Source organism: Aptenodytes patagonicus, chromosome 1 (genome assembly GCF_965638725.1).
Source record: "Aptenodytes patagonicus chromosome 1, bAptPat1.pri.cur, whole genome shotgun sequence".
NCBI classification, from domain to species: Eukaryota; Metazoa; Chordata; class Aves; order Sphenisciformes; family Spheniscidae; genus Aptenodytes; species Aptenodytes patagonicus.
This window is the reverse complement of record NC_134949.1, coordinates 198,437,958-198,450,951: the sequence shown is the minus strand read 5'-3', so window position 1 is coordinate 198,450,951 and position 12,994 is coordinate 198,437,958. Positions and strand designations below refer to the sequence as shown.

The 12,994-nt window shown below is 47.1% G+C and overlaps 1 protein-coding gene across 1 annotated transcript in view; it reads left to right on the top strand.

The window, feature by feature from the left end:
* The first annotated feature begins 12,854 nt into the window (after positions 1-12,854).
* The window catches only part of COG6 (component of oligomeric golgi complex 6), a 61,202-nt gene continuing 61,062 nt past the window's right edge, over positions 12,855-12,994 (top strand). Inside the window, exon 1 of the mRNA XM_076364193.1 lies at positions 12,855-12,984. Coding sequence (XP_076220308.1) covers positions 12,859-12,984 — 126 coding nt within the window. The 5' untranslated portion in view covers positions 12,855-12,858. The remainder of the gene's footprint in view (positions 12,985-12,994) is intronic.

Genomic DNA, 12,994 nt, shown 5'->3' with positions numbered 1-12,994 from the left:
GGGATGTGGCCATGTAGTTTAGATGACCGCTTCTTTAGAGAAGTCCTGTATTCTGTAGAGTTCTAGAGCCAAATATATTTAGACTAAATCCTATTAGTTTTGCTGACACAGTACTTCCCTTGAAATCAATGGTTAGTTTTTTTTAGCAGGAGATGAACAGGAAGATTTCATGTGTTTGGTATGCATTAAAGTGCATACTGTACTGCTAGTGTTATCTTTTCAGTGAGTTATAACAAACAGGAATTTTACAGCTCCTCAACCAGGTGGCTGATTCAGCATCACATATATTATATGATAGAATTAAATCTGGCCAGGGACATCAAGGGCAACAAGAAAAGATTCTATAGGTACGTCAGTGATAAAAGGAAGACCAAGGAAAAAGTGGGCCCTCTCCGGAACGAAACGGGAGACCTGGTTACCTGCGATATGGAGAAGGATGAGGTACTCAACAAATTTTGCCTCAGTCTTCACTGGCAAGTGCTCAAGCCACACCGCCCAAGTTACAGAAGGCAAAGGCAAGGACTGAGAGAATGAAGAACCGCCCACTGTAGGAGAAGATCAGGTTCGAGGCCATCTGAGGAACCTGAAGGTGCACAAGTCCATGGGACCTGATGAGATGCATCCATGGGTCCTGGGGGAACTGGCAGATGAAGTTGCTAAGCCACTACCCATCATATTTGAGAAGTCATGGCAGTCCAGTGAAGTTCCCACTGACTGGAAAAGGGGAAACATTGCACCCATTTTTAAAAAGGGAAAAAAGGAAGACCCAGGGAACTACAGGCCAATCAGTCCCACCTCTGTGCCCAGCAAGATCATGGAACAGATCCTCCTGGAGACTATGCTAAGGCACATGGGAAACAGGGAGGTGATTGGTGACAGCCAACATGTCTTCACTAAGGGCAAATCATGCCTGATAAATTTGGTGGCCTTCTACAACGGGGTTACAGCATTGGTGGATAAGGGAAGAGCAACTGACATCATCTACCCTGGACTTGTGCAAAGCATTTGATACTGTCCCACACAACATCCTTGTCTCTAAATTGGAGAGACATGGATTTGACGGATGAACCACTCGGTGGATAAGGAATTGGCTGGACGGTCACCCTCAAAGAGTTGCGGTCAATGGCTTGATGTCCAAGTGGAGACCAGTGATGAGTGGCGTTCCTCAGGGGTCGGTATTGGGACCGGTGCTGTTTAACATCTTTGTCGGTGACATGGACAGCGGGATTGAGTGCACGCTCAGCAAGTTTGCTGACGACACCAAGCTGTGTGGTGCAGTCGACACACTGGAAGGAAGGGATGCCATCCAGAGGGACCTTGACAGGTTTGAGAGGTGGGCCCGTGTGAACCTCATGAAGTTCAACAACACCAAGTGCAAGGTCCTGCACCTGGGTCGGGGCAATCCCAAGCACAAATACTGGCTGGGTGGAGAATGGATTGAGAGCAGCCCTGAGGAGGAGGACTTGGGCGTTTTGGTTGATGAGAAGCTCAACATGACCCGGCAATGTGCTCTTGCAGTCCAGAAGGCCAACCATATCCTGGGCTGCATCAAAAGAAACGTGACCAGCAGGTCAAGGGAGATGATTCTGCCCCTCTACTTCACTCCTGTGAGACCCCACCTGGAGTACTGTGTCCAGCTCTGGGGCCCCCAACATAAGAAGGACATGGGCCTGTCGGAGCAAGTCCAGAGGAGGGCCACGAAAAAGATCAGAGGGCTGGAGCATCTCTGCTGTGAAGAAAGGCTGAGAGAGTTGGGGTTGTTCAGCCTGGAGAAGAGAAGACTCTGGGGAGACCTTATAGCAGCTTTCCAGTACCTGAAGGGGGCCTACAAGAAAGCTGGAGAGGGACTTTTTACAAGGGCATGTAGTGATAGGACAAGGGGTAATGGCTTTAAACTGAAAGAGGGTAGATTTAGATTAGATATAAGGAAGAAGTTCTTCACTATGAGGGTGGTGAGGCACTGGAACAGCTTGCCCAGAGTAGCTGTGGATGCCCCATCCCTGGAAGTGTTCAAGGCCATGTTGGATGGGGCTTTGAGCAACCTGGTCTAGTGGAAGGTGTCCCTGCCCATGGCAGGGGGGTTGGAACTGGATGATCTTTAAGGTCCCTTCCAACCCAAACCATTCTATGATTCTATGATTCTATGATTCTATGATTCTATGATATTATAGCCACTACTGCTGACTGTGAGGCATGACAATAAATCCTCAAGTGAGATAGCATGAGCTAACCAAAAACTTGAAAACTGTACGTTCTTCTGGAGCTTCAAGGGACACATGACTACAGGTTGCTGTCAGCGTGACCTTTGGCCAAATCACTCATGGAGTCATACCTTAATTTGCAGAATGGGGTCAACTCTGTCTGAGCTTTTGAAAAATTGTTAGCTCAAGGAATGGGCTGATTTGGTCTGCTGAAAAGTAGCTACAGTATTAACCTGTTGGAAAATAAACTGACAAAAAATCCAACTCTAATTGACTTAAAGACACAGAACACTTTCCTGTGTTCCCACCTATCAGCTGGATTTTCTAGCCCAACCACAGCACAAAATGAGATCAAAATGCTGGAGAAAGCTGGTGAATAATTTGATGGCAGAGAACTAGTGAAGAACATAAGGCAGTGATGGATTTCTTTTGGGGTATGTTGTGTGCAGTGGAGAGCCTGGCAGAGCTGAGTTCCACTCACCTGATCTTCTACAGGGGCTGCCGCGTAAAGGGCTGTTATCACTTTCACAGGGATGGTGTAGCTGAGCAGCGAGTTACTATAGCCAGCTTCCTGCAGATGCTCTTCTTCACTGCATCTGAAAGCATCAGGTCCTGTAAACTGTACGTAACAGTAGCATTGTCAAATTCTTTTTATCTATTACACTGTAAGAAAATACAACTGATTATGGGCATTTGTTATATGACGTTTCACCTGCCTGACTTCACTTCATAATCTTTCCTGTTCCTATGTCCTCTGTGCATCATACTGAGGCAAGCTCTGCATTAGTCTATCCTCCCTCTCCTTCCTTCCTTCCTTCCTTCCTTCCTTCCTTCCTTCCTTCCTTCCTTCCTTCCTTCCTTCCTTCCTTCCTTCCTTCCTTCCCTCCCTCCTTCCTTCCTTCCTTCCTTCCTTCCTTCCTTCCTTCCTTCCTTCCGTCCTTCCTTCCTTCCTTCCTCAATCTCTTCTGTTATTCTTCTTTTAATGTATTTTTACATTTTTTTCTTCCTTCAGCACAAAAATCCTCTTTTCTCACCCTCATTTGCCTGTGACAACACCCATAGCAAGGACTATTCCTCCTTCTCTGTCTTTAAGAAATCATTTCCTTTATGTCCTGCTCTATCACTCCTCTTTTGCCACAGGGTAGGGAAATACTAGCTCCAGTCACGTCTTTGACCCCAGTCAACCTATTCATTCACTGGAGTTTTATTCTTACTTAGCCTTTTAAGGAACAGATTCAGGTGACTATTGCAAACCTTTTTGTCTTTCCCTTCAAAACATACATGTACCTCCAAGCATTTGAAAATATAACTGCATTAGTAGCTCAAGCTACTTAGACGGCAGGTGGCATTCCACAGACCACACAATCCTTATTCTGCAGGCTAAACTGTGGTCCTGTCTGTAGTGCACCAAATGTGCTTTTTGTGAACACTTTCACCAGCTGCATAGTGGTAACAGTTAATTTGCTGTCTATTCCTGGTGAAAAAATAAAATCCAAACATAATAAGGAACTGAGATAAGAAAATGTCCTGGTTGTGTCTGGGATAGAGTTAATTTTCTTCCTAGTAGCTGGTACAGCACTGTTTTGGATTTAGGATGAGAATAATCTTGATAACACACCAATGTTTTAGTTGTTGCTAAGTAGTCCTTACACTAGTCAAGGACTTTTCATCTTCCCATGCTCTACTGACTGAGGAGGCTGGAGGTGCACAAGAAGCTGGGAGGGGGCACAGCCAGGACAGCTGACCCAAACTGGCCAAAGGGATATTCCATACCATATGATGTCATGCTCAGTACATAAACTGGGGGGAGTTGGCCGGGGGGCGGTGACCACTGCTCGGGGACTGGCTGGGCATTGGCTGGTGGGTGGTGAGCAATTGCATTGTGCATCACTTATTTTGTATATTCTTTTATTATTATTATTATTATTATTATTATTATTATTATTATTATTATTATTATTATTTCTCCTTCCTTTTCTGTCCTATTAAACTGTCTTTATCTCAACCCATGAATTTTACTTCCCTCCCCCCCGCAAGTTCTCTCCCCCATCCCACTGGGAGGCAGGGGAGTGAGCGAATGGCTGTGTGGTGTTTAGCTGCCTGCTGGGTTAAACCACAACAGTCCTTTCTAGTGCCCAACGTGGGGCACAAAGGGTTGAGATAACGAGAGGTCTGACCAGACCATGTTAAGGCAAATTTGTTATAAGCATTCATCATATTGGTTTAATAGTTGCTGGTCACAATGTTGATTAATTTACTCTGCAAGTTGTCGTGCTTGCTCTCAAAGTTGTGTTATGTAGCACCTTACTTGCTGTATGTGTTCCCTGTTATGCTATCACCTCTGGGAGCTGGATCAAGGATATCATTTTGCTGCACTGTGTAACACTGATAAAATTATTGGTCATGAGACTAATTTTTGTATTTGTACTTCTGTATTTATACTCGGCATTGCTGTCATCTCCATATCTCGGGAGCCACCTTTCAGAAACTATTAATAATTACAACTTTTACCTTTTCTCCTTGGGGAACCAATCTATGGGGGAGATGGGGGGCACACTTTCCCCCGCTCCTTCACCTTCCCTTTCTCCTTCAGGCTAGTTACAACAGCTCTTGAGAATTTTTAATATCCCTGGGATGTTCAAACTAGCATGGTCCTATTGCTATGTCTCCTGAATGTGGTTCAGGTCTTGTTTAAGGTTAAACAATTATTTAAGAGTACCATCCAGAGATCAACCCCCACGACAGGCACCACGGCTACTCCAACCCCCGTGACAGGCACTGTGGCTACTCAAACCTCAGCAACAGGCACTGCGGCTATACCAACCCCCGTGACAGGCACCGCAGCCACTCAGACCCCAGCGACAGGCACCGCAACTACTCCAGCCCCTACAACAGGCACTGTAGCTACTCAAACCCCGGTGACAGGCACTGCAGCTGAACCAGAGAACCAACCCATGCCGGTATCAGTTGCCCCTATACACAAGAAGAAATACACAAGAAGATCGACCTGTTTAGTAAGGGATGAAGATGAACAAGGGCCATCACAAGAACAGGAGGAGGAAAAGCGAGAACCCATAAATGAGATGGTAACGACCCGATCCCTATCCCTGACTGAGCTGCGAGATATGCGAAAAGATTTCAGTCGTCGCCCAGGCGAGCATGTTGTCACCTGGCTGCTCCGATGCTTGGATAACTGGGCCAGTAGCCTGGAATTAGAGGGTAGGGAAGCCAAGCAGCTGGGATCCCTTTCCAGGGAAGGGGGCATTGACAAAACTATTGGAAAAGGGGCACAAGCCCTCAGTCTCTGGAGGCAACTCCTGTCAGGCATGAAGGAAAGGTACCCCTTCAAGGAAGATGTTATATGTCACCCAGGCAAGTGGATCACCATGGAGAGAGGTATCCAGTACCTGAGGGAATTAGCTGTGCTGGAGGTGATTTATGATGACCTGAACAACGAGCAGTTAGCCAAAGATCCAGATGAAGTCAGGTGCACATGACCCATGTGGCAGAAGTTTGTACGGAGCGCAGCATCATCATATGCCAACTCATTGGCAGTAATGACCTGGAAAGACAGAGAGGAACAAACGGTGGATGAATTGGCTGGCCAACTCTGGCAACATGAAGAAAGTCTCTCTTCCTCCCTACGGCCCTGCATCTCGGTTGTGGAGAAACTGCCAGACATGTTAGCTGAGAAACTGTCCCAGGAGTTCCAGCTATTCAAAGACGATATGTCCTACTCCCCACCTGTACGGAGCAGTATCTCAGCCATTAGGAATAAGCATCCCTTGGCTCAAGAGAGAGGATATAGTGGATACACACCATGGGCCACCCTGTGGTTTTACCTATGTGACCACGGAGAGGACATGAGGAAGTGGGATGGAAAATCTACCTTGATTTTAGAGGCACAGGTACGTGAGTTGCAAGGAAAAACAATCACAAAAGGGGGTTCTTCCAGGAAAATTGCTGCTCCGGTTTCCAGTGAGCCATTCCCCGGACAGAGTAGAAGGGCTGATTCTACTTCTGATCTTACTAAAGGAACTTTTGAATTGCATTTACAGGAAGTGAGTAACGAATACTATGACCAGGACTAGAGGGGCCCTGCCTCCAGCCAGGGGGAGGAAGGGAACAACCGGGTTTATTGGACTGTGTGGATTTGATGGCCTGGCACATCAGACCCACAGGAGTGTAAGGCTTTAGTGGACACTGGTGCACAGTGTACCCTAATGCCATCAACCTATAAAGGGGCAGAACCCATCTGTATTTCTAGAGTGACAGGGGGATCCCAACAGCTAACTGTATTGGAAGCCGAAGTAAGTCTAACTGGGAATGAGTGCCAAAAGCACCCCATTGTGACTGGTCCAGTGGTTCCATGCATCCTTCGCATAGACTACCTCAGGAGAGGGTATTTTAAGGACCCAAAAGGGTACCGGTGGGCTTTTGGTATAGCTGCCTTGGAGATGGAGGAAATTAAACAGCTGTCTATCTTGCCTGGTCTCTCGAAGGACCCTTCTGTTGTGGGGTTGCTGAGGGTTGAAGAACAACAGGTGCCGATTGCTACCTCAACGGTGCACTGGCAGCAATATCACACCGAGACTCCCTGATTCCCATCCATAAGCTCATTCGTCAGCTGGAGAGCCAAGGAGTGATCAGCAAGACTCGCTCACCCTTTAACAGTCCCATATGACCAGTGCAAAAGTCTAATGGAGAGTGGAGACTAACAGTAGACTATCGTGGCCTGAATGAAGTCACGCCACCGCTGAGTGCTGCTGTGCCAGACATGCTAGAACTTCAATACGAACTGGAGTCAAAGGCAGCCAAGTGGTATGCCACAACTGATATTGCTAATGCGTTTTTCTCAATCCCTTTGGCAGCAGAGTGCAGGCCCCAGTTTGCTTTCACTTGGAGGGATGTCCAGCACACCTGGAACTGACTGCCCCAGGGGTGGAAACACAGCCCCACCATTTGCCATGGACTGATCCAGACTGCACTGGAACAGGGTAAGGCTCCGGAACACCTGCAATATATTGATGACATTGTCGTATGGGGTAACCCAACAGAAGAAGTTCTTGAGAAAGGGAAGAAAATAGTCCAAATCCTTCTGAAGGCTGGTTTTGCCATAAAACAAAGCAAGGTCAAGGGAGCTGCACGGGAGATCCAGTTTTTAGGAATAAAATGGCAAGATGGATGTCATCAAATCCCAATGGATGTGATCAACAAAATAACAGCCATGTCTCAACCAACTAGCAAAAAGGAAACACAAGCTTTCTTAGGTGTTGTGTGTTTTTGGAGAATGCATATTCCAAATTACAGTCTGACTGTAAGCCCTCTCGACCCAGAAGAACGATTTCAAATGGGGCCCTGAACAACGACAAGCCTTTGAACAAATTAAACAGGAGAGAGTTCATGCAGTAGCCCTGGGGCCAGTTGGGCAGGACAAGATGTAAAAAATGTGTTCTACACCACAGCCGGGGAGAATGGCCCTACCTGGAGCCTCTGGCAGAAAGCACCAGGGGACACTTGAGGTCGACCCCTAGGGTTTTGGAGTCGGGGATACAGAGCATCCGAGGCCTGCTATACTCCAGCTGAAAAGGAGATATTGGCAGCATATGAAGAGGTTCGAGCTGCTTCGGAAGTCATTGGTACTGAAGCACAGCTCCTCCTGGCACCCTGACTGCTCGTGCTGGGTTGGATGTTCAAGGGGAGGATCCCTTGTACACATCATGCAACTGATGCTACGTGGAGTAAGTGGGTCGCACTGATCACACAACAGGCTCGAGTAGGAAACCCCAGTCACCCAGGAATCTTGGAAGTGATTGTAGCCTGGCCAGAAGGCAAAGATTCTGGAATATCGCCAGAGGAGGAAGTGATGCATGCTGAAGAGGCCCCACTGTATAATAAACTACCAGAAAATGAGAAACAATATGCCCTGTTCACTGATGGGTCCTGTTGTCTTGTGGGAAAGCATCGGAGGTGGAAGGCTGCTATGTGGAGTCCTATACAACAAGTCACAGAAACTGCTGGAGATGACAGTGAAACAAGTCAGTTTGCAGAAGTGAAAGCCATCCAGCTGGCTTTAGACATTGCTGAATGAGGAAAGTGGCCAGTACTTTATCTCTACACTGACTCATGGATGGTGGCAAATGCCCTGTGGGGGTGGTTGCAGCAATGGAAGCAGAGCAACTGGCAGCGCAGAGGCAAACCCATCTGGGCTGCCGCATTGTGGCAAGATATTGCTGCCCGGGTGGAGAACCTGGTTGTAAAAGTCCGTCACGTAGATGCTCACGTACCCAAGAGTCGGGCCACTGAAGAACATCAAAATAACCAGCAGGTGGATCAGGCTGCTAAGATTGAAGTGGCTGAGGTGGATCTGGACTGGCAACATAAGGGTGAATTATTTATAGCTCGGTGGGCCCATGACACCTCAGGCCATCAAGGAAGAGATGCAACATGTCGATGGGCTCGTGATTGAGGGGTGGACTTGACCATGGACACTATTGCGCAGGTTATCCAGGAATGTGAAACATGCGCTGCAATCAAGCAAGCCAAGTGGTTAAAGCCTCTCTGGTATGGAGGACGACGGCTGAAATATAAATATGGGGAGGCCTGGCAGATTGATTATATTACACTCCCACAAACCTGCCAAGGCAAGCGCCATGTGCTTACAATGGTGGAAGCAACCACCAGATGGCTGGAAACATATCCCGTGCCCCATGCCACCACCCAGAACACTATCCTGGGCCTTGAAAAGCAAGTCCTATGGCGACATGGCACCCCAGAAAGAATTGAGTCAGACAACGGGACTCATTTCCGAAACAACCTCATAGACACCTGGGCCAAAGAGCATGGCATTGAGTGGGTATATCACATCCCCTATCATGCACCAGCCTCCAGGAAAATCAAATGATACAATGGACTGTTAAAGACTACACTGAGAGCAATGGGTGGTGGGACGTTCAAACATTGGGATACGCATTTAGCAAAGGCCACCTGGTTAGGCAACACGAGGGGATCTGCCAATCGAGCTGGCCCTGCCCAGTCAGAACTTTTACGTACTGTAGAAGGGGATAAAGTCCCTGTAGTGCACATAAAAAATATGTTGGGGAAGACAGTTTGGGTTATTCCTGCCTCGGGCAAAGGCAAACCCGTCCATGGGATTGCTTTTGCTCAAGGACCTGGGCGCACTCGGTGGGTGATGTGGGAGGACGGGGAAGTCCGATGTATACCTCAAGGGGATGTGATTTCGGGTGAGAATAGCTAATGAATTAAATTGTATGATGTTAATTGCTATATAATACTGTATATCATCACTTCTATGGTGGCTATATGCCATATCAACAGTATTACAGTAAGAATCACCTAGATTAATGAAGAATGAACTTTGATGAAACCAAGGAAAGTGCAGCGATGATAGAACCGGACAAGTGCAGCAGTGATGGAACCAGAACTGGCTTCAGCATGCAACAATCCAACACCACACACCACCTCTCCTGCCCTGAAGGACCATTATGACAGATGGAGCCCAAAGTTATGAACTAAATGAACATTTTATAGGGATGGCCCATAGATTAAGGGAATGATATGTGTGTGTATTCATCAAGAGACAGGAAAAGTGGTGGTGATTAACTGGAATGTATTAGAAAGTATGGGACCTGGGCATGACGTAGATGGTATAGAATGAGGGGTGGATACTGTCCTGGTTTCAGCTGTGATAGAGTTCTTTCTTCCTAGGAGCTGGTATAGTGCTGTGTTTTGAATTTAGTACTGCAATAATGTGGATAACACACTGATGTTTTCGTTGTTGCTAAGTAGTGCTTACACTAGTCAAGGACCCTTCAGCTTCCCATGCCCTGCCAGCGAGAAGCTGGGAGGGGGCACAGCCAGGACAGCTGACCCAAACTGGTCAGAGGGATATTCCATACCATATGACGTCACGCTCAGTATATAAACTGGGGGGAGTTGGCCGGGGGGCAGTGACCGCTGCTCGGGGACTGGCTGGGCATCGGTTGTCAGGTGGTAAGCAATTGCATTGTGCATCACTTATTTTGTATATTCTTTTATCATTATTGTTTTCCCTTCCTTTTCTGTCCTATTAAATTTTCTTTATCTCAACCCACGAATTTTACTTTTTTTTTTCCCCGATTCTCTCCCCCATCCCACTGGGAGGCAGGGGAGTGAGCGAATGGCTGTGTAGCGTTTAGCTGCCTGCTGGGTTAAACCGCAACAGATAATCAACAGAAAACACCATGTACCAGACATTTCTTTGCTGACACCTGTAGTTTTGGTGCCGTATCTAGCTTTGGTATCGGAACTTATGTTTGAGTAAATTATACACACTACACAAACTGTCTTACATTGATACACAGAAACTGATATTTGAAATCAAAGACCCTTCTGGCAGTTACAGATCACAAACTCCCAATTGTTTTATCCAACAGGGTACATCCAGTTGACTTAACAGGACAATGTTTGCTGGTGGACAACCAAACTGGTAAGAATGTCATGTCAAACCCACCTTCGTGACACATACAAGCCATGTCACAGCAGCTGAGTTTTAGATGGTGACCTCACTGCATGATCACATTTGCATTTTTGTTTAAAAAAATCTGTTCTGAGGAAAAATCTAGCCTGCAAATATTATCCATATCGGAAAAAGAGAGGATTTTTTTTGGTAGCTGCATCTAATATTCCTAAAAGAACAACAAAAGATAAGCCCTGGTGTCCTCATACAAATACTTCTTTCAGTTGTGGGAGATTAAAAAGTGCTCCCTCGGTTATTTCTCATTTTCCTAGGATAACACATGCACAGATAAACACATGCTGGTTCAAAATCCTATCGGTTCCTGCCAGCCCAGTGTGTTATGTTAGCTAGAAGCATTCTGGCTCATGAAACACATTCTTGAAAAAATGCACACCCATCAAGGAGTATCTGAAAGCAGAACTGGATGCTTCAAAAGAAAATGCATGTACCAACTGATAGAGGAAAATCTTTGTGGCTCCTTGTATGTTTGTGGTATAACTTGCTGGACGAGACTTGGTAATGGTCTTACTTATCTGACACTTGTGGTTCAGATGTTCAAGTCTTTCTGACTTCAAGGTGTGCCTTCACTCTGTCAACTCATCCAACAGGTTAACAGCATTTGAAACATTGTTCAAACTGCTAACAATATCCAATTTACAGCTGGGAGGGGATTTTTCTAAAAATAGGATTTTCTTGACATGCTTAAATACTAATTGTTCACACCTGTGATGACTGCATGCTGTTTTATCTCTTCTGACATGGAGAAGGGAGGTTCTGGCTCCTGGAAGCTTAGTCAGAAGTAAAGGGCATCTAGGAGGAGATAACATCAGTGAAACAGGCTGGAGGAACATAAACTAAGAAGGAAAACAAGGTGTCTGAAAATACTTGAAAACCTGCTTGCTGACTAGCCAAGAGTAGAAACAAAGCACTGCACAGGCTGTTCAGAAAAGCTGGCCTTTTTTGTAGAGGATCCATGGGAGGAAGCGAACAAAAAATAAAAATTAAATAGAAAAATATCCTATCACTGTCCCCATCATGCTAAGATTTCAGGACTGGGGCTCTGGTCATATATTTTTTTCTTGAGATAAATGACTCAGACTAAAAGAAAAAAATAAGTTAATTAAAACATTCAGAAGTTCAGTGCTCCACCATGGGCATAAAGGCAAAGGTTACTCAATTCGCTTGCAGTTCTTTTCGGGAAGAGCCTACAAAAGAGCAATGTGAAGTCCCCAAGCCCCTGAGGAGTTACACTACCACTTGAGTCTTTGCTTTTTGATCCACACACCATCAGACAAATGGAAACAGACTTTCAATTGCATACGCAAGGCGCTGTTGTTTTCAGAGCTAATGCCCTGGTGGGACCCTTGTCTTCTTAAATAACAGCTGTGCGCTGTATGGAGTCATCTGTTTTCCATGGCATCTTACCTTCATCTGGACACCTGCCTTTTGTCCTTTGGAAAAGCTCACAGAAATCCCTTCATCACACCTCAGCGCTTGACACGGGACATGTCATGGCTGCAGCACGAGAGCAGGGCGCATGGCTGGGCTCCTGCAGATGCTTGACCCATACCACCAAAGCGGCACCGCTGCAGGTCCTTGTCCAGGCTGTCCAGGGGAGCGAAGCCCGCTGCTGCTGTGGCGGGGGACACGGATCCCACCACGGCCCCGGCTTGCAAAGCCACGTCTCCCTCGCTCCACGGCGGAGAGGCAGTTCCGCTGCTCTGGAGCTGCAAGGAGACCTCGGGGGTAAAGCCTCTGTGTCAGCACATGCACAGCCGAAACAAGACACCCTCCACATTTTGACACACTTCTACTGTCATCGCTATTAGCTTATACAATAAAGAGTCCATTTATTTTTCCTTTTTCGTTATCCTCATAACTAAAGCATTTATTTAATGAAATAAATACGGCTATCTGACCTCAGGAAGTGAACCCCCTTTCTTATCATCAACCCAAAATCTTTTATTTATTCCCCTGAGTGCCACCTGTACCAGGGACCAAAGGTCCAGGTCTCACAACCAACCGCCGCGGGCCTGCGCCCCTGGGCCGGGCCGGAACCAAAGCCTCGGGAGCGCGTTTCCGCGGGAGCCGGTCCTCCGCCGCGGCGCTGGGTGCGGGCGGCCGGGGAGGGCCGCAGCCATGGCCGATACCGCCGCGCCGCCGCCGCTCGCTGCCCCCGCTCCGGGGCTCCCGGCTGCCCCCGGCAGCAACCCGCTGTCCCGCAAGCTCAACAAGATCCTGGAGACTCGCCTGGACAACGACAAGGTGGGGCGGG